The following is an 18558-nucleotide window of genomic DNA, read 5'->3' on the forward strand; positions in this document are numbered from 1 at the left end:
GAGAAACTCTATATTTAGATGTTCTCTCTCCAATCCTCCAAATAGATATAGATGATACCATATATAGATGATCTGCTGGAGTACAAAGAGATATGAAGGATGAAAGTATTTTAGATAATCATCCAAATAAAGATATGAATGACCAAATTTAGATGAGTTGTTGGAGATGCTCTTACACTCCCCTGCTACTACCACTAGTCTCGTCGCTTTGGATGGTACAGATTAAATTATTTGTTTGAGATGGGGGCAATCACCCGTGGGGTGCTGGGGAAATCTGCTGCTGCTGCTGGTGAATGGTGATGGTAGTAGCTAGGAGAGCCTAGAGATAAAGCATCTGCATGCATGGGCCCATGATCGACAGTTAAAAACGAAGAACAGAAAAAAAAAAAGGCAATTTTGCAAATTTTCCCCAATTGGCGTGGAAAAGCTAGCTAAACACTGTTTGAGCCGGTGACTGTAACAAGCGGTGGGTGAGAATAGGGGGGAAATGGATTCTGTAGCTACTCATTGTTAGAATTAATTGATTAATTTGAGTGAGAACATGTACTGTTTGAGGGAGCCGAAGATTCTACAGAAACCTCGTAGCATTTGTAAATTTATCACTGATTTGTTCTATTTTGAAAAAATGTTGCTTGTGTATTTTTTATAATATTTTTTGAATTTTCTAGTAACAGTTTTATAGTAATAATTTAAATTCATAACAAATTTACAATCACACTCTAAGAAGACTTTTAGTGCCAATGCTCTATTTGTTAGGAATTGAGAGGAAAAGAAAGAAAAATAATTCGTTTTTCATGCGTATGTTTATTAAACCGCTAACAATATATTTTACTAATGATTTTCTATCTAAAATTTACTTTAATATAATTATAATCTATTTATTAAGTTTATAATAGCTTTACTATGCACTACTAAGAAACCTTATTTTACGTGATTCTTCCGCTGTCTCAAGCCCGATAACACAGAAATGGGATGGCCGGTGGCTGGTCAGTGTACTCACTAGGTCATCCGGTGACACAGTGAACTCTTGCAACTAACTTGGCCATGAATATTGAATTGAGATAAGGTGCAGTTACAATTATGACTGCACGTAATCTGAGCCGTTTATTTTGATGATGAACATTGCACTATGGTCGCTACAGTAATATTTGCAACAGTAAAATTTGCTATAGTATTTTTGAACAGCGCGCATCGCTGATTTAGGCCATCCGATTTCCATCCTATGGTGAGAGCTGCAACCGCATAAGTTGCAGAGGATCCCGATTCGTGAATATCTGCCTAAAATGTTGTAGTAACTGTAACTGTCTACGTAATGGGCCGTAGGCATCAATAACTATCACGAGATAGCGTCGCCCTCTCTATCGTTTGGGAGGCTATGTATATAGCTAGATCAATTTCTTCCTAGTTAGTACGCATGACACGTACTACTAGACACTAGTTATGTGTGTTGTTAGGGCGTCAAATCCAAGTTTCTGCACACTGACAAAACCACTGGGAACAGGGCATCATCAAACCCCATTTGCTCAAAATTGGAGATCGAGTCTCAGTTTGATCAATTACTGTCGGCCTAATGATTAATCAGCATTTGGAACACGTCCGTCCTACTAAAATGTGATTGATCAGATAATGTCTTCATGCGTTGGCTAAAATTAAGTGTGTGCTTGGCGTGTTGTGTTTCGACCTAATTAAGGATTTTAGATGCATCGATATGAAATTAGATGATATAGAGCTAGGTGGTAGGTACGCGCATTAGCAGCAAAAAGCTCTAGCTACTAGCAGCACGGGTGCCATAGCTTTGACCACTCTGTGATCCCATGTTAATGCTTAATCTTAATTAATTTCTAGCATGTCAACGTCAGCTGCATTTATGCCTAATTGTTGTCCGATTTATTGATGCCATCTTTGATCTTTCCCTCCCTCGATCGCTACCTAGATCATTTGTTTTGAGTCAAGGCAGAAATTTAATCCGGAAGTAGAAGAGAAATTATGTGTTTTGGGGAAGCACTAGTGGCATGGTAATGGAGTCACGGACGCACGTCTCTCGCTGCTACGGTTTAAATTTACTAATATCCACGAATATTATGCACACTTAGGTGAGTTTTTAATATAAATTTAGTGAAATCGTGCCATTGATTTCTATCTCTTTGAATGTATGTTAGGGGGCGTATTCGTGGGTAGGTGTGTGAGTGTTGTATATGTGCATGTGTGTACTATGTAATTGCAAAAAAAAAAAAGTGTGTGTGTGTTGGTCGTTTTGTTGCACTCATCCGTTTTCAAAATTGAAATATTAAACTCTTGGTTTTACAAATGAAATAAGCATGTTGATTTGGAACTGTATTGTGGATTAGTTTGAAAGCTTTGGGTTGTTCTTTTAATGTCGCAATGGCCCAAATTAAAATAGGTTAGGTCCAATACAACCAGTGATGGCCCCCGAAATCAACATGACAGGACAAGGATTTTTCTGGTCAGATTTCATATGTTGGCGCTGCAATCATGCACAAGGAAGAATTCTTTGAAGCTAAGGTTTGGTGCACAAGATGATTAATAGCCGTTGATCATGTAATTTGGTGACCCGGAGCAAGACAGCCACATCCAATGCCCACTGAATTTTTGCCTTGCTTTATGGTCTCAAGATAAAATATTCTTCAGACAGAGAACTCAATAAATCTCAGCTTTGATCATAAGTAGTCACCGTCTCAAAAAAAAGTTCTGAGCCACATTGATTGAGCTCAATCCCATATTATAATTCCACTTCTTGTTGGAAGATGATGAAAGGTGACAGCACTAAGCTAGTAGTAGATGATTAGAAAGTTACACAACACAAAGGTCAAGGGAGGATAATAGGAATATATATAAGGTGTGTTTGTTTCTATGGGCTAAATTTTAGCCTCTAATTACATCGGATATTTGAATATTTATTATAAATAGTAAACGAAGTCTATAAATAAAACCCATTTATAATCTTGGACTAATCCGCGAGACGAATCTAATGAGCCTAATTAATCCATGATTAGCATATGTTTAGCATCACATATGCTAATCATGGATTAATTAGGCTCAAAAAATTTATCTCGCGGATTAGCTCTCATTTATGAAATTAGTTTTTTATTAGTCTATGTTTAATACTTTAAATTAGTGTCCAAACATCCGATGTGACATATGGCTAAAAAGTTTAGCCCCATCTAAACAACCCGTAATATCTAGGAAGGAGGTGGAGTATATCTTTGTAGAATGTAAACTTCTGTAGCTTTAGGGAACGTTTGGTGTGCGACTGTTAATAAAGCAGGGTCTCAATATACTCCAGCTACTTGCCTACTTACTAGATGTGGTTAAGCTCACTAGGTTTGCAGCAACCGAATCCATGATGATTGCCAAGAAGCATCCGTCAAAGTTTGGAGATTAGTTGCAAGTTCTTTTGGTAACCACGGTGATTACTGCAACAAATATTCAAACATCTAATAAAGCGTTTGATGCTCCACCCGTTTCTTCGACACTTTTGTATAAGCTAAAATTTAAATTATATATTAAATTTAAAATTATTTTTTAATTTTTTTACAGAAGTTTATTTCCCAGCCTTGACGACTTTTATGCCGCTAGGAATACATATAAAAATTTTATTCATAAATTATTTTTTATTTACAAATATATCATTTAACTTTTTTCAAAAAAAAACAAACAATCACCCCTTTTGGCTGGCCTCAAACACGCAAATCTGAAATTTTTGTTGTTACAATTATACGTATCAAAATTACTAGAAATGCAATAATCCTAGGGTAAAGTCCATTTGTAGTACTCAAACCTTTGCTCGAAGTCCACACTTCACCCTGAACTACAAAACCGGACTTTATTCAGTGTGGTTTTTGTACTTTTCGTCGTGTGGATATACTATGGTCCTTATCCTAAAATCCTAAAAATGATGGTGTGCCACAAGCATGTTTAAGAGGAGGCTCCACAAGAGACTCAGCAAATTAGCATGCCCAGCCTTTCACACTAAACAAGTGCGCACGTACTCCAGTTGTTTAATTTCAGTGGTGCCGGCCGCGATGATCACAACCCAACCGATAATGCGACCCTTTAGACGAGCAGATTAGCGCAAATCACGTACAAAAGTGTTTAACTTTTTCCCCAAAAAAGTGTATTTTTGTTTAAGAAAACTTTGTGCACTGTATACTCGATACATAGATGATGCATCATTCATGGACACGGAGAACGAATTAGAATAGTTCTCACCTCAGTGCAGGTAATTAACAAAAGTGTGGATTAGGAGGCAGATTGCAGATTTGTTGGAACTGTTTTGTGTTAGTGCAGATAAGCATTTTGGTGGTGGGCAAGCAGCAAAAGGCAGGGGAGGAGCACAGGAAAAGAGAGACAGGCTCAAAATTTCAACAAGGTTCAGAGAATCAGGGTAGTGAAGAACAAAATTCTTCAACTTGCTAAGAGTAATATTCAGAACCTTCATCACCTAAGTATTTGTCTTCATAAGTTATGTGGTTAGATGTGACAAATCTAAGTCTCTATTTATTCCTACCATTATTCAATGCAATCAATCCGTTGCACAAGTTCTTTTTTTCCGCAACGTTAGTAGAACTACAAATGGAACAAACCGGAACTGAACAGGCCAACCGCTACAATCATCAGAAGGTGAACAGGCCCTTTCATTGTGTACTTGCTGAACAGGAGCAGCAGCAACTGCGTTGGGCATAAGTACGCGAAATTAGACCAGCCATTAAACGTTCTGTAACGTACTCCAGTTACGTGGGCAAACCAGAAAAAGATTGCTCAACATCTCGTACGAAAAGCAATGAGGACCTCCAGTTCCAACATGGCCCAAAGCAACTCACAGGAACAGTGTGTATCATAGTCAGTGGGTGCATCTCAAATGATTAGATTTGATTTTATCAGAGCAAGCTCATCAAAGTGGTACAGTATGCCTAGATGCTGCATAAACTGGGGAGTACGGCGACCTATATGGGGATTGATGGTCGCAAGAAGCATGGCGGGTGGTCCTGAATCCTCATGAATTTGGGAGACACCACAAGCTACAGGGAGCTTGATGGACTCAGGAAGGAGGAAGCATGACGGTGGGTTCATGGAGCCCCGAGGAGCCATCGCTCAGTCAAGTATCTTGCTGCGTGCGCTCCAAAACAGACTCCGAAACAATGGACCTTCGAAAACTCTGTTACAACTGCAAAGAAACAGGAACATTGTGATCATCAATAGTATGAGCTATGTGTTAGGTTACTGTTCATCAAAGAATATCCCTCAGTACTTTTCCAAGGAAAAAAGGCACGTTGATATATTTATGCCTCAGATGATGAACTTGTCTGTATTTCGTATTGGACTTGCATCTCACTTCAGAGAATTCTAGAAGATGGAAGTAACAAAGCTGAAGCCTAGATATATCGAAGGGATGTGCAAAACTGCAACTATTTGATGCGAAACTTAGGTAATCACTGTAAATTGTGACAACAGAGATGTCTTTTTCACCTAGCACTGCATAGTAGTTTTTGTGGATAATACTTTTATATATTTGTCCTTAGCAGTATAAAAGCAAATGCTAAAAAATAAACTACGATGAGAAAACCTCAAAATCAACTCCAAAATTAAAATTCAAATTTCCGCTTATACTTATAAGCTGAAGGATGGAAGACTGAAGAGTAACTTGCATTCTGTAATGCTGTGCCAGTTCACAAACATACATAAAGCCACAACACTAAAACCTACATTTTCCAGCATTTTTACATGCATTCGCAGAACCACATTCAACGACCACAGATATTTTCTTATTTTACCCAAACACCGGACGAGAGGTCCTTACTGTTAATTTTAAATGACCAGGGATGTTGCATAAGTTCTATACATCAAATGGAGGAAACATGAATGTTATTGGAATGGGAGCACCAGAATAGGAACAGCTAAACAATTGATGCAGCAGCTAAAATCTCATAAACAAAGATGGGAATTATCCAATGTGCACTTACCTCTAAGTGCTACAGTATTTGAAGAGAGAACGGAAATTTCAACAAAGAATATAACAAATGATGGAAACTCCCAAACCTGCAAAAATTGACAATGAATGTGAAAGGGGAAAAATCAATAAAATAAGACTAAGAAGTCAATCATACACACAAATCTTGCATACCATCATTGCTATGAGAAATAGCTTGAAGTAGCTTGAAATGATGACGGCTAACAGAACCTCCCTACACCTGAGTAATGACAAAGTGCAACTGTCAAGTGCCAACCCATGTATATCACACATTGAATGTGAAATTCTGATATAGTTTCATATTATACAACAGAAGTGTACTAAGAAAGAATAGCTACTGTTTGCATAATTCCAGTTAAGGATACTTAATAACCATTTGCACATAATGAACTACACAAATGTAATTGAAACTTCCACATCGCAGGTATTCAAGGTACCTTCTAATATCAAAAGACAGTTTTAGGATAAATTGCACTTCCAAAAGTAACATGGTCATAAACACGATGTTCCCTAGTAATGCATCGCTCAGAACCTGAAGAATAGCAGACAACGATACATTATCAAAGTAACGAGCACTAGAAACATAAAATTTCTAAATGTAGTCAACTTTAATAACCTTTCCGCACTTGAGAATCGCGGAGAACGTGCTTATGGAAGAATCCCCATCAGCTTTGTTGCCTCTCGAGAAAGATATTCTGACTTACATAATTAAGGGTTGCTAAAGTTGAATATATACTTCAAAACAACCAAAATTGAAGATGAAAATTTATAAATAAAATGGATACATGCATCAAGAACAATATGCATCAGAATGGACAACACCAGTACTCCCTGAAAAGAACGGAATCAAAAACAAATTCAAAATACCAGGGCATAATGGGTAATGGAATTACCATAAGATGGAAGAAAGTTTTTACAAAAACGTTACCACACTTGTGTATTCATGGGATTGGCTATTTTAAACTCTAGTTGGATGGACTCCACCTTCAAATGCTGATAAGTAGGTTGTGGCGAGCCATGAGGGGCACTAATAGTACCTGTGCCTCCTCTTTTTAATTAATGATTTTTTTAATGTTTGCCTTCGTGTGACAAGGAGCTAAAGATATCATATGATGCAGAACATGGACACCAAAAATAAAAAATAACAAGCAGATCTAAGGCAGATAAGGCTAATAATTCTTGAGCAGCAAAACACATAGGCAAGACAGAGTACAGGTAAAAACTAGGTAGAAGTATTGATGAAGAAACTGAAGCAAACTTCAAAGAGCTCAGGAAACTTGAAATGAGATGAGCCCAGCTCGTTTCTTTTATATTTATATCAACTAAACGTAGCATGCAAGCCAGTTTGAATAGGACCATATGGTTCCCACCTTGTCAAGTGATGAATAAATCCTCAACTTATTAAAGAGAAGATGACGGTATGCTCTTGTCTTGTGTAGAATCAGATCAATCAAGATTATCTACAAAGCAAGAATAGTTAAAGTCTCAACTAAATGCATCACTACTGGAGTAAACAAACTGCATTTTACACGTAAGAATTGGATCACAAGTTTGTCCAAAACATTAATATCATTACATAACCAGATTAACGCACCATGAACTCACACTCGATGTAGGGATCAGCAACAGCCTTGCAGGTATCCTACACAAGAACGGCATCCGAAGTTAAACGTCATAAACGCACAAGGCAAGAGGATTACACATGCACTGTCAACAGCAGCGGTTCCTCTCTTACGCATTTCATCAAACGGATGTTGCCCGGCGAGTACTGCACGTACAGCGTCTTCACACGCCGGCCACAGCCGACGCAGCGCGGCCACTCCTCTTCTTCCTTGGCGTCACCCATCAAGCTGAATCCGTTCGTGCAAGCTTGGCAAAAGCCCAATCCCCAACACCAAGCAATTGATCCCTCCTGTTCAATTGGTGACAGACAGGTGAGGTAACCACACAAAAAATGGTTCAATCACGGTGGCACAACCGCAGATTAAACAAGCAGTATCTCGTGCAAGCCTAGGTCGAAGAACGAACGGCAGAACATGGGAACAAAAGAGGCGGATCTAGGGCGGCGAGAGATCGCCGGAGCAGGGACAACGAACGCGCAGCATCGCGTACCTGCGGCGCCCAACGGGGCAGCGTCAGTAGGCCACCGAACAGCCGCGGCGAGAGGCGCTCGAAAAGGGCCAGGGAGACGGACGCCGCCGCCGGTCGGGCGTCGCGCCGCCGCGTCGTCGGTGAGCGAGCGGGCGGCCGGCCGGCGACGAGGGTCACGAGGCCACGGCTTCTAGATCACAGTGGGCCGAGACGCGGGCTTTGGTGGGCTTTGGGCCAAGTATGATGGGTCGAATGAAAAAAAGCCCACTACCTGGAGCCCAGGCTTGAGCTGGGAGAGTTCCTGTCCGTCCGATCACGGATGGACGGTCGAGATTCACTCGTGCGGGGCAGATGAGGCGGACGCGTGCGGGAGCAGGAGAGGTAATTTGGTTTCGGGTTTGTTGGGTTTCCGGTTTCCGGTTTCCGGTTTCCGACCGCCACGAGACGACGAGACTTCCGCCTCCGCCGTCGCCGTCGCCGTCGCCGCCGGTCTCGGCGTGGTGTCCCGAGAGGGCGAGGTCGCCGTGAGATCCGGTGCCGCCCGCCCCGTGGCTTCCTGCTCCCCCCCCCCAGGTGAGCGAATCCCGAGCTCCGTCTCGTCGTCTGCTCGCTTCCTCCCGCCCGATCTGGCCCCTCCGGCCTCGGGTTCTGGGGATCGGTGTGGCCGTCGCGTGGTGGTGGGATATGGAGTGGGCTAGCGTCGCTGTGTAGTCGAATTGTTTGGTGTTTTTCTTGTGAGAGCGGAGTTTTTGAGAGTTTGATATCTTATCATACGATGCTATGGGCTCTGGGCGAATTCGGGGGATTTGGATCGATCTGGTAATCCGATGCGTGATATAATGTTGTAATTATACGGAAACATTAAGAGATTTGGATTAAATGTAACATTTTTGTGGGAAGAGTTTATCATGGTGTGTTGATTATGGAGGGATTATTGAAGACTGGTATCGTTTTACCCTTTCAGGAAGTATTTGTTTCTGGAGAATTGGAGTAAAATGTTAGAGAGAATATTTACTTGGTTTTGTGCAATATTAAGGCAGTGCTTTAATGCGTAATTCTTATGTGACAATGCTGATATGGTTTGTGGCAGCTGAAAGATGGGGAGGATACCGTCTCTGAAAAATTTCAATGCCTTCCCACACGCGGAAGATCATTTACTAAAGAAAACTTACTCCGGTGCTATCGGTATGGAGATTCTATCTCTTCATGATGTTCTCCTGTGGGTACTAATGGTTCATTTGGAGATGTTTACTTACATGTTACAACCATTGGTATGTCTGCAGTCACGATTTTTGGATTAATTATAATGATTACATTATTCGTGCACGAGCTCAAATTTTATCTTACCACCTATACTGTTCATCAGGTATGGTCCTTTGTTTTCCCTTTTTTCTCTTTATGTTTAACATGTGCAACTGTACTGTAAGGTGATCATTTTGCCACTCAGTAACAGATTTTCAAATTTCATTAGTAATGGGAATATGTCTGTAGGTGATAGCCTCCTGTTTTGGTCTATTTAACAAAACTGATTAGAGAAATCTGCATGATGACAAAATTTAACAAGACTTATTTCAATTACATTGATAAAGAATACATTTGTCTTCTTATTTTTGTATTGATGTCTATGGGTTGCTATTTGGAAATGATGATTTTCCATTCCTTGCTTTGTCCCTTCCCAATGACAAACTACCTAACTGACGCTGTCTGCAGATGTCAGTAGATCTCAAACGAGGAGAAACTCTCCCGATTCATATAAATATGTCGTTTCCCTCTTTACCATGTGAAGGTCAGTTATTGATTAAATATTCCTTACCAGTTTGATATGAGTTCTCTTTTTAATGTTAATTTGCATGAGGGGTTTTATGTCGACAATTTTTTTCCTGGCTCTTTTGTCTAGTCTTAAGTGTGGATGCAATTGACATGTCGGGCAAGCATGAAGTGGACTTGCATACAAATATTTGGAAGGTACCACCTGATGTGAACACTTGGTTCATCTGTGACTTTGTATATGTTCCAATAGGCAAAGTATGTGGCTGCACTAATTATCCTCATTGCTTGCGATGAGTAACACTACATCCCTAAAGTATGGATAATGTATTGCAGGGTCATCCCAAATATTGGGTGGCCAAATTTCCTTAAGATTTAAAGAATGTAGATTTTCTTTACAAAGGGAGCATTGACAAGAGGCTGTCGATGGCGACCCGGTTTATCGCTAGGACAAACTAGGCAGCACAGCACCTAGGGAAACTATTCTTGCTAAGGCAACTACTTACTACCCGATTTAAGAATACCAGCCGTCCTCCAGATCTCAAACTCCTTGAGTATGGATAATGTACATACTTACTAACCACGGTGCAAGGCTATATCCATATTATGTACAACGCTTGTTCTCGCATATTTGTTTACCTAGCAGAGAATATGCTCTTCTAGCTGTGGACTGGTGGTGCATGTCTTGATCTAGTGCAAGCACTATTCTTCATGTTTATAGAAAACTTAGTATTCCAACAAAAATTGTACCGTAGTATTTTTCTCAGTTCAGTAGCTGGCACTCATATAATTATTTTTAACCTTACCTCTTCTTCTGAATGCAGCTTCGCTTGGATAAGTATGGCCATATCATTGGTACCGAGTATTTGAATGATCTAGTTGAAAAGGAGCATGGGACTCACGATCATGGTATACTCTGCTGACTCCATAAAGAGAAAACTAATGTAGCTCTGAATTTTCACATGGTATAATTTTTTCAGTCCCTGGTGTGTACATTGTGTCCTTGCACTCAATTAAAAAATGTGCAGCTCACTAGGAATAACTGTTTGCTGTTATAACTGTGATTCAATTATCCAAACAATACTTTATAGTAATTTATTAAGCATATGTTCTCACTCTTGATTATCTTGGGAAAACCTCGAGATAGTAACATTACTAACAATATGCTGTAGTTAGAATGTCCCATTTATGTACCAACATGATTTACTGCTTTAGTTACAATGTATGTTTTGATGGACCGATATGATTTATTTAGAATGTTCCATTAAGTTTGTAGCCTGGAACGGGTTCAAGCATGGAAGCAGTATTTGTGAGTCAAATAACGTTTACCTTACTTAGTAACAAGTTTAAGAAAAATAAAATAAAATAAAATTGATTGCAACAGTGAACTATCGGGCTGCTTTCATGGTTAAACATTCTTCAGCGGCGGAAGATTAACATTGACTAGAAATTTGTTGCACTTGCACCTAATTAAGGTGAAGGGACAATGTGGGCAGTTCACCTATTTTAATAATTGCAGATAGGTCAGAATTTTAAAAGTTTAACCAAATCTTATTCTAAAGGACAAATATTTTCAACCGGACAGAGTATATGATAAGCTATTGTGTTGACAGATCATGACCATGAGCATAAAGATGATGAACAGAAGAAGCAGGAGCACACCTTTAATGAAGATGCAGATAAAATGGTTAAGAGTGTCAAAAAAGCAATGGAAAATGGCGAAGGATGCCGAGTAAGATAATTCTCTACCAGTATCCTTCAAACTTCAATTTATGGAATGATATTTAGGGAAATTATCATCAGGCATACCTTGTAATTGTGAAAAACCTTTTCATTTCAATTTACACAGGTGTATGGGGTTCTAGATGTGCAGAGGGTTGCTGGTAACTTCCATATCTCGGTTCATGGTTTAAACATTTTTGTTGCTGAGAAGGTTATTCATCTAAAACTGCATATACTTCTGTGCTTCCATCTGTTTGTTTTTTCTGTGAAATGTGTGTACTTTCTTTTTAGTATTAAGTTCCCAGGCTAATAATATATGCTTCTAGATTTTAAGTTTTTGACAGAACATGTCCACAAGGGGTTAATTATTGGACTAAAAATCCCATAGGGAACTAGTGGAACTTCCTGGTAATCCCACCTTGGACAAGTGTTTTGTGCATCTTGGGCAAGAATTTGCAAAACTGCCCACTTTAGTATTTATTATATGCTATTTTAGAGGTAAACAGATGCCAATAATTATGAGAGATAGAAAAACACAAGACCTTAATGATAAATTAATAATAAGGTCAGTAAACAACTGAATACCCGTCATAGTGCACACCAGATCAGGCTGGGATTGTAACAAAAAAGAGACACGGAAAGTATCTTCTTGTGCTGGCCATCACATGATATAACTGTCAGCTTGTATGAACCGCAATATTTTCCTTGATTTGCTTTTTTGTGCTCACTTTTTATGAAAAATACATATGAAAAGGCAGACACTAAGGCGCTAGGCGCGCACTGCTGCCTAAGATGCCTAACTGATTTATGCCGTGTAGGTAGTTGCTTAGCCCGTTTCGAATAGGCACTATGCTCTGGTCTGCTGCCTAGTATGCTATCTCTAAATAAGTGTTTTACGCTTTTATTGTGCACTGTTACTATTTTCACTATATAAATTTTCATTATTCATCTCTTGTATGCAGATTTTTGATGGGTCAAGCCATGTGAACGTCAGTCATGTCATCCATGATCTATCATTTGGTCCGAAGTATCCTGGACTTCACAATCCACTCGATGATACTACAAGGATACTCCATGACACAAGTGGTACTTTCAAATACTATATCAAGGTGAGTTTTGAGTCTATTTTCATATAGTAGTTTCCTTTCTGATCAAACATGTCCAGACAACAATTTGCTGGTTCCCATCTTTCAACGTTGAGAAGGCTTACCAAAAAGGATGGGATCATGATACATAAAACTTTAAACAGTTGTGCATAATTCAAAGTATCTGATGGACCTTGTGGAAAAAGCCCATCTCCTTCCTTTTTTTTGTCCTTCTGCTATGAGCCTATGTCAAGTTATGTGGACCTGATATATGCGTCAGACCACCTTCAGATCAGTTGGAAATCCATCACGTTATTTGTTTGAAAAAGAAATGATCTCATCTGTTGTAATCTATATGCAGATTGTTCCAACCGAGTACAGATACCTCTCAAAGCAGGTGTTGCCAACAAATCAGTTTTCTGTCACTGAGTATTTTGTTCCTAAACGCGCAACTGATAGGTCCTCCTGGCCAGGTATCTCCCCCTCCTCTTCAAGCATGGTATGTTCATCTGTTTCGAGGACTAATATGTTTTCCTTCTGCAGCTGTGTATTTCTTGTATGATCTCTCACCAATTACAGTCACAATCAAAGAAGAAAGAAGGAACTTCCTGCATTTCATCACCCGCTTATGTGCAGTTCTTGGCGGTACCTTTGCAATGACAGGTTTGCCTCCACAGCCTACATAGTATGGTGCTGTTAGGGATTGCCGCAGTAGCAATAGCTCATTGGATGATCTTGTATGCAAATGATTTCTTTCAAGAAAAAGAATAGTAACAACATTTCGCTTTTTAACTGATACGAACTCTTTGGCATCCTACTGTACAGGAATGCTTGACCGATGGATGTACCGGCTTATTGAGTCGGTCACGAAATCAAAGACCAGAAGTGTACTACGGTAATTGCGCATCACATGATATCACATGATATGTGAAGGCAAACTGTGACAACCTTGTGGTCACTGGTCATACGAATCAGTCAGAGCATATTGTCTCAGATACGGTCAACCCCTGTGGGTTTTCATATTTCCATATGCTCTGTGCAACTGATAACTTAAAATATGTTGCTAGCTTTGTCATTAATCACTCACTCATGTTAGATTGGTACGGCTCATAACAGTTTTGTAATACACAAACCGAAGATGCCAGCTATGTTTGGTCTGGGGAACTAAAACTTTTTGCCTTGTATCATGGAGAAATATATGCCCAATATGGTCTATTGTCGAAATGGACCGAAAAAAAAAAGAGAGAGAAACAAACAAAATGAGAAAATTAACTTATAAAATCAATGCTCTCGTTCATAGCTAGTTCACACGAGCACGTACTTCATACGAATACAGGTTTGCAAAGCCGACGGTAGGATAGCTGTGAAAACTGTGATTGCCGGGATATCCGCAATTATAGTTGCGGCAAACCATATAATCATGCTTCATGGGGTGGCGGATAAGGGTGTGATTATTTTGACTTTTATATCTGTGTTCTTAGTTATCTAAAAATAAGGCTAAGAAATAAACTACGATAAAATTATGTTAAGATCTACTTAAATTTAAAACTAAAAATTTAAATTTTGGTCTGCAAACAAAAGAAAAAAAAATAAGGTTGAGGGTTTACGAAGCCGACCGTAGGAAAACTATGATAATAGTATTCCGTAAGGCGATTATCGTTACAAAGCGATTATCGTTACGAAAAACTTTAAAACGGTAGACAGTAGAAAACTATGATAATCATATTCCGTAAGGCGACGATTTCAGAGATCTCTACAGTAAGATGAACCTTGGTCGTTAAGGATTTCATTTTGTGCGGTCTTCAAAGACTGAACCTTAATTCTTGATCCACTTATTTTATTGACAGCTACAAATGGAGCCTATGAGCTGCTGAACATATGTTTTGCTAGACTAGTTGCTAAGTGTCTTTTTTCAAAAAAACGTGTTGACAATTAGGAGAGTAAAACTCCTTCATATTTTAATAGATAACATCATTAAATTTTTCTTTATACATTTGACCATTTGTGTTACATAAACTTTGTGCAAATATATGAAAATATAGGTTAATTAAAATATATTTGATGATAATCTAATTAGAATAAATAATAATAATTACATAAGCTTTTCAATAAGACGAATGGTTAAACGTGTGCCCTAAAGTCAACATTATCTCTTATTAAAACATAGAGGTTAAAATATAGAGGGAGTATATCAGAATGTTACCTATGCACTATCAATGTGAACTGACCTTGCCTGGCAAACAAATACACAGAAGCACAATATTCAACTGAACTTATAAACAGGGCGATCTAGTACGGTGGCGGTGGAGGCTCGAGCCCTCCTTACCCACCTTAAAATTATGGGAGTCCTCACTAAGACCTTTATAAAATCTTATGTTAAAGATTAATGGAAAGGAGGATTGAAGCTCTATCTAAGCACTATCTAATTTATTCAGACCCTCTAACATTTTTGGCTAGATCCGCTACTGCTTACAACATTCAATCTGGACCAAAGTTTCTCGTATCAGGTAATCTAGCGTATCAGATTTTCATACTCTTTAGTGCTTTTCGCAATTTTAATACTTGGCAATATGGGTTTCTAAACGGAGAAAACAGAATGAGGATAACTCAAAGCCTAACTATAACACAAAAACAGTGACATGGTAGACGATTCCAAAACGTATAGCTGATGTAAGAGTAGGGGCCATCTTATACACACTCAAGGCTGCTTTTTGTGGGGCAGCCCAGATTGGGCTTAACCGATTTTCATTAAGGTTAGAAGCATGTACAGTGTGGGTTTTACAAACTCAGCAGAGTTTGCTGAGTCCGGCAAGAGCCGGGGCAAAAACAAAGATCAAAAAGGAAAAGGCTACTCCTCACAATATTTGAAATAGCCAGCCTCCGTCCAAGTGACGATTTCGTCTCTAATTTCATTGAACACTTGCGTTGCTGACTTTGCTTTGTTTTCGAAAATTCTAGCGTTACGTTCCTTCCATATAAGCCAATAGATCAGCACAAACGCCGAGTCAAAGGATTTTCTGTACCTCTTGCCAAAACATTTTCTTGTCTTCATCCACCGACTATCCAATGGCAGGCCACATTCGCCGGGGACCTGGAATGACACTGATACCCAGCACTTCCATCGTTCCCAGACTCGGTTGGTGAAAATGCAGTCGACGAGCAGGTGTGTACAGGTTTCTTGCGGCGCCTGGCATAAGGGACATGAAACCTGCGTCGGCCATCCTCGCTTTAATAGGTTGTCCGCCGTTAAGCACCTTTCCTTGAAAGCAAGCCAGATAAAGAAACGTATTTTTGTAGGTGCTCTGGTCTTCCACAGAAGAGAGCCCCACCTGCATCGTTCTTTGGCTATGAAGAACAGGTCGTATGCTGAAGAGACCGTATAGTTTTCATGTGTTTCCCTGCTCCAGATGAGTGCATCTTCAACCTCTGTGTCTAGTTGCAAATCATCTAACTCATCCCATAATTGGAGGTACTCGGCTAGTGCTCTAGTTGAAGGCGCCCCCTTTATCGTTCTGATCCACTTACGATTAATCATAGCTTGCTGAACTGTCATGTTTGGCCTAGAGGTATGGGAGAAGAGAGCCGGGAAGGCCTGCTTAATCGGGCCACAATGCAGCCAGCTGGATTTCCAGAAATCTGTTTTCTTGCCATCTCCGACCTGAAACTTCATTGCTGCATAGAACATGCTGTCTAGTTGGCGATCATGTTGATACTTCCATACCGCTGTCCAGGGCCTGTCATTCTGTGATTTTGCTATTACCGCCCATTTCAACCTCAAAGCTTTCCCCAAGCAACCAATCTCTTTTATGCCTAATCCTCCAAGCTGTTTTGGCATGCAAACAGCCACCCATGCAACTAGGCAATGGCCTCCGTTAACTGTTTCCTGCCCCTTCCATAAGAAACCTCTGCATTTTCTGTTAATCTCTTTGATCGCCCACTGTGGTATGTCCAATACTGACAAGAGGTGAACTGGCAGGGCCATGAGCACCGAGTTGATGAGCGTGAGGCGGTCACCTGTGGATAGGAGCTTTGGCTTCCAACCACTTACTTTTTTGGCGAATCTGTCCAAGGTTGGCTGCAAATCATTTTTTGTCAATTTTCTCAGAGATAGCGGCAATCCCAGGTATGTAATTGGGAATTCTTGAATTCTGCATTGCAGACGGCTTGCCACCCTTTCTGCTTCTCCAACTTCGCATCTGATCGGGGAGATCGAGCTTTTTGCTAGATTTGGTGTTAGCCCTGTTGCCTCCCCGAAAGCCATGAGAATCTCTTTTATTGCCACTGTGTCTTCCTCAGTCGGGGGAAAGAAAAGCACAACATCATCTACATAAAGGGAGACTGCCGGACCTTGCATGTTCCTGTCGACCACCGACAAAATGCCACTGTGTGTGGCTTTGGCTAGCATGTCGTGTAGCACATTCATTACGAGCACAAACAGAAGGGGTGAAAGGGGGTCGCCTTGTCTTAGCCCTCTTGTTGGTTTGAACGGGAGGCATTCAGAGCCATTGATTTTGACTGTTGTTTCTGCTGTCAAAAGGAGTGCCGACACCCAATCTCGCCACCTTTGACCAAAACCACGGTGTCTTAACATCTCGATAAGGAAAGGCCAGGAGACTGAGTCAAACGCCTTTGTTATGTCCAGCTTGAGGAGAATCATATTTCTTCTTCCTTTATGAATTTTCAGTGCCAGTCCTCTGACACAGATGAAATTCTCACGGATGGATCTCCCCCGGATAAAGGCCGTCTGTGACCAAGAGGTTAGCTCACTCATCCGTTTTGCCAACCTCATAGCCATTACTTTGGACACTAGCTTAGAGAAGCTATGCACTAAACTGATTGGCCTATAATCTTTTATTAGCATCGGTCCCTCTTTTTTTGGCAGCAAGGTTATGATGGCCGTGTTGAGCATATGTAGATTTCGGGCGTTGCCTTGATAGAATTTGTTGAGTGCAGCCAACACCTCTCGTTTGATGCAACTCCAGCAAGATTGATAGAAACTGCCGGTGAAGCCATCCGGTCCTGGAGACTTCTCATTGGGCATCTCCTTGATTACCGACCACACTTCATCTTCACTAAATTCAGATTCCAACTCTTGCAAGCTTGCTGCCTTTGTACCAAGCTCATTCAGGTTCAGTGATCTTCCCTGTCTTGTTGTGCTCCCAAGCGCTTGCTGAAAATAGTTTCTTGCCAATTCCTCCATGTCCCCTTGTGTAGTAGCAATCTCATCATTAAATTCTAGCCTGGGTATGTAAAGCTTCCGTCGTCTTGACAGCGTTTTCATGCGGAGGAAGTTTTGCCCCGCATTGCAGCGCCGTCACCTTTGCACGCTGGCGCCATCTGATTCTTTCTAGGGATGCTAGAGCCAAGCATCTCCCCTTACAAGCTGCTCGGAGACGGCGCTCAAGTGTTGTCAGCCGTCGGTTCTCTTGCGCCACATCCAGCTGGTAAATTATCTCATGAGCTATCTATAACTGCTGCCTGATGGAACTTATTTTCCTCTGCCCCCAGCTGCGTAGGGCCTTGGCGAGTCTAGCCAACTTCACGTACAGGATGATGTATGGATCTTCACTGTTTACCTCCTTCAGCCATGTTTCAGAGACAGTCTGTTGGAGGCCGTCCACACTCAAGGCTGCTGACTAAATAAAGATGCACCTATATTGTCTATCCAAAGACTGGCACAGTCTGGCACAATGTAATCTAGCAGGTCACCTGCTGATGATTATTCTGTATAGGATGTGTTCCTGAGTTGATCATTTGCAGTATAAAATGGGCACCTGGATAACCAATTGTACCCATGTTGGCATGACCTATAATACATCACTACATGGACCTATTTTCTGGACGTGTATATATAACTGCAGATCAGAAAGTAAGTGCTGCTACAGCTGCTTCGAAATATACAGC

General features: G+C 40.5%; 2 protein-coding genes across 2 annotated transcripts; one reads left to right on the top strand and one right to left on the bottom strand.

The window, feature by feature from the left end:
* Window positions 1-4787: 4787 nt before the first annotated feature.
* Window positions 4788-8228, bottom strand: LOC102712434 (protein ARV 2-like). Its single transcript, XM_006651820.3, has 10 exons — window positions 8102-8228; window positions 7725-7901; window positions 7584-7631; window positions 7360-7449; window positions 6775-6820; window positions 6606-6688; window positions 6427-6521; window positions 6143-6209; window positions 5982-6057; window positions 4788-5185 (listed from the first exon to the last, which is right to left on the bottom strand). Exons 2-10 carry the CDS (start codon window positions 7833-7835, stop codon window positions 5088-5090), a joined length of 714 nt encoding a protein of 237 aa, XP_006651883.1. The 5' UTR covers window positions 7836-7901; window positions 8102-8228; the 3' UTR covers window positions 4788-5087.
* A 251-nt stretch (window positions 8229-8479) lies between these two features.
* On the top strand, window positions 8480-13849 carry LOC102699294 (endoplasmic reticulum-Golgi intermediate compartment protein 3). Its single transcript, XM_006650622.3, has 12 exons — window positions 8480-8653; window positions 9171-9265; window positions 9364-9446; window positions 9791-9866; window positions 9978-10045; window positions 10672-10756; window positions 11461-11579; window positions 11697-11780; window positions 12532-12678; window positions 13016-13127; window positions 13198-13317; window positions 13480-13849. Exons 2-12 carry the CDS (start codon window positions 9178-9180, stop codon window positions 13551-13553), a joined length of 1056 nt encoding a protein of 351 aa, XP_006650685.1. The 5' UTR covers window positions 8480-8653; window positions 9171-9177; the 3' UTR covers window positions 13554-13849.
* The last annotated feature ends 4709 nt before the right edge of the window (window positions 13850-18558 follow it).

Source organism: Oryza brachyantha, chromosome 3 (assembly GCF_000231095.2).
Source record: "Oryza brachyantha chromosome 3, ObraRS2, whole genome shotgun sequence".
Classification (NCBI taxonomy): domain Eukaryota; kingdom Viridiplantae; phylum Streptophyta; class Magnoliopsida; order Poales; family Poaceae; genus Oryza; species Oryza brachyantha.

Excerpts from the sequence above, each read along its gene's own strand:
- LOC102712434 (XM_006651820.3), bottom strand. The coding sequence starts at position 7,835 with ATGGGTGACGCCAAGGAAGAAGAGGAGTGGCCGCGCTGCGTCGGCTGT. Across the intron at positions 6,821-7,359 it reads TTTATTCATCACTTGACAAG|GGAGTACTGGTGTTGTCCAT; the intron begins GTGGGAACCATA and ends CGTTCTTTTCAG. Across the intron at positions 6,058-6,142 it reads TATTTCTCATAGCAATGATG|GTTTGGGAGTTTCCATCATT; the intron begins GTATGCAAGATT and ends CAATTTTTGCAG.
- LOC102699294 (XM_006650622.3), top strand. The coding sequence starts at position 9,178 with ATGGGGAGGATACCGTCTCTGAAAAATTTCAATGCCTTCCCACACGCG. Across the intron at positions 9,266-9,363 it reads AACTTACTCCGGTGCTATCG|TCACGATTTTTGGATTAATT; the intron begins GTATGGAGATTC and ends GTATGTCTGCAG. Across the intron at positions 12,679-13,015 it reads CTTTCAAATACTATATCAAG|ATTGTTCCAACCGAGTACAG; the intron begins GTGAGTTTTGAG and ends ATCTATATGCAG.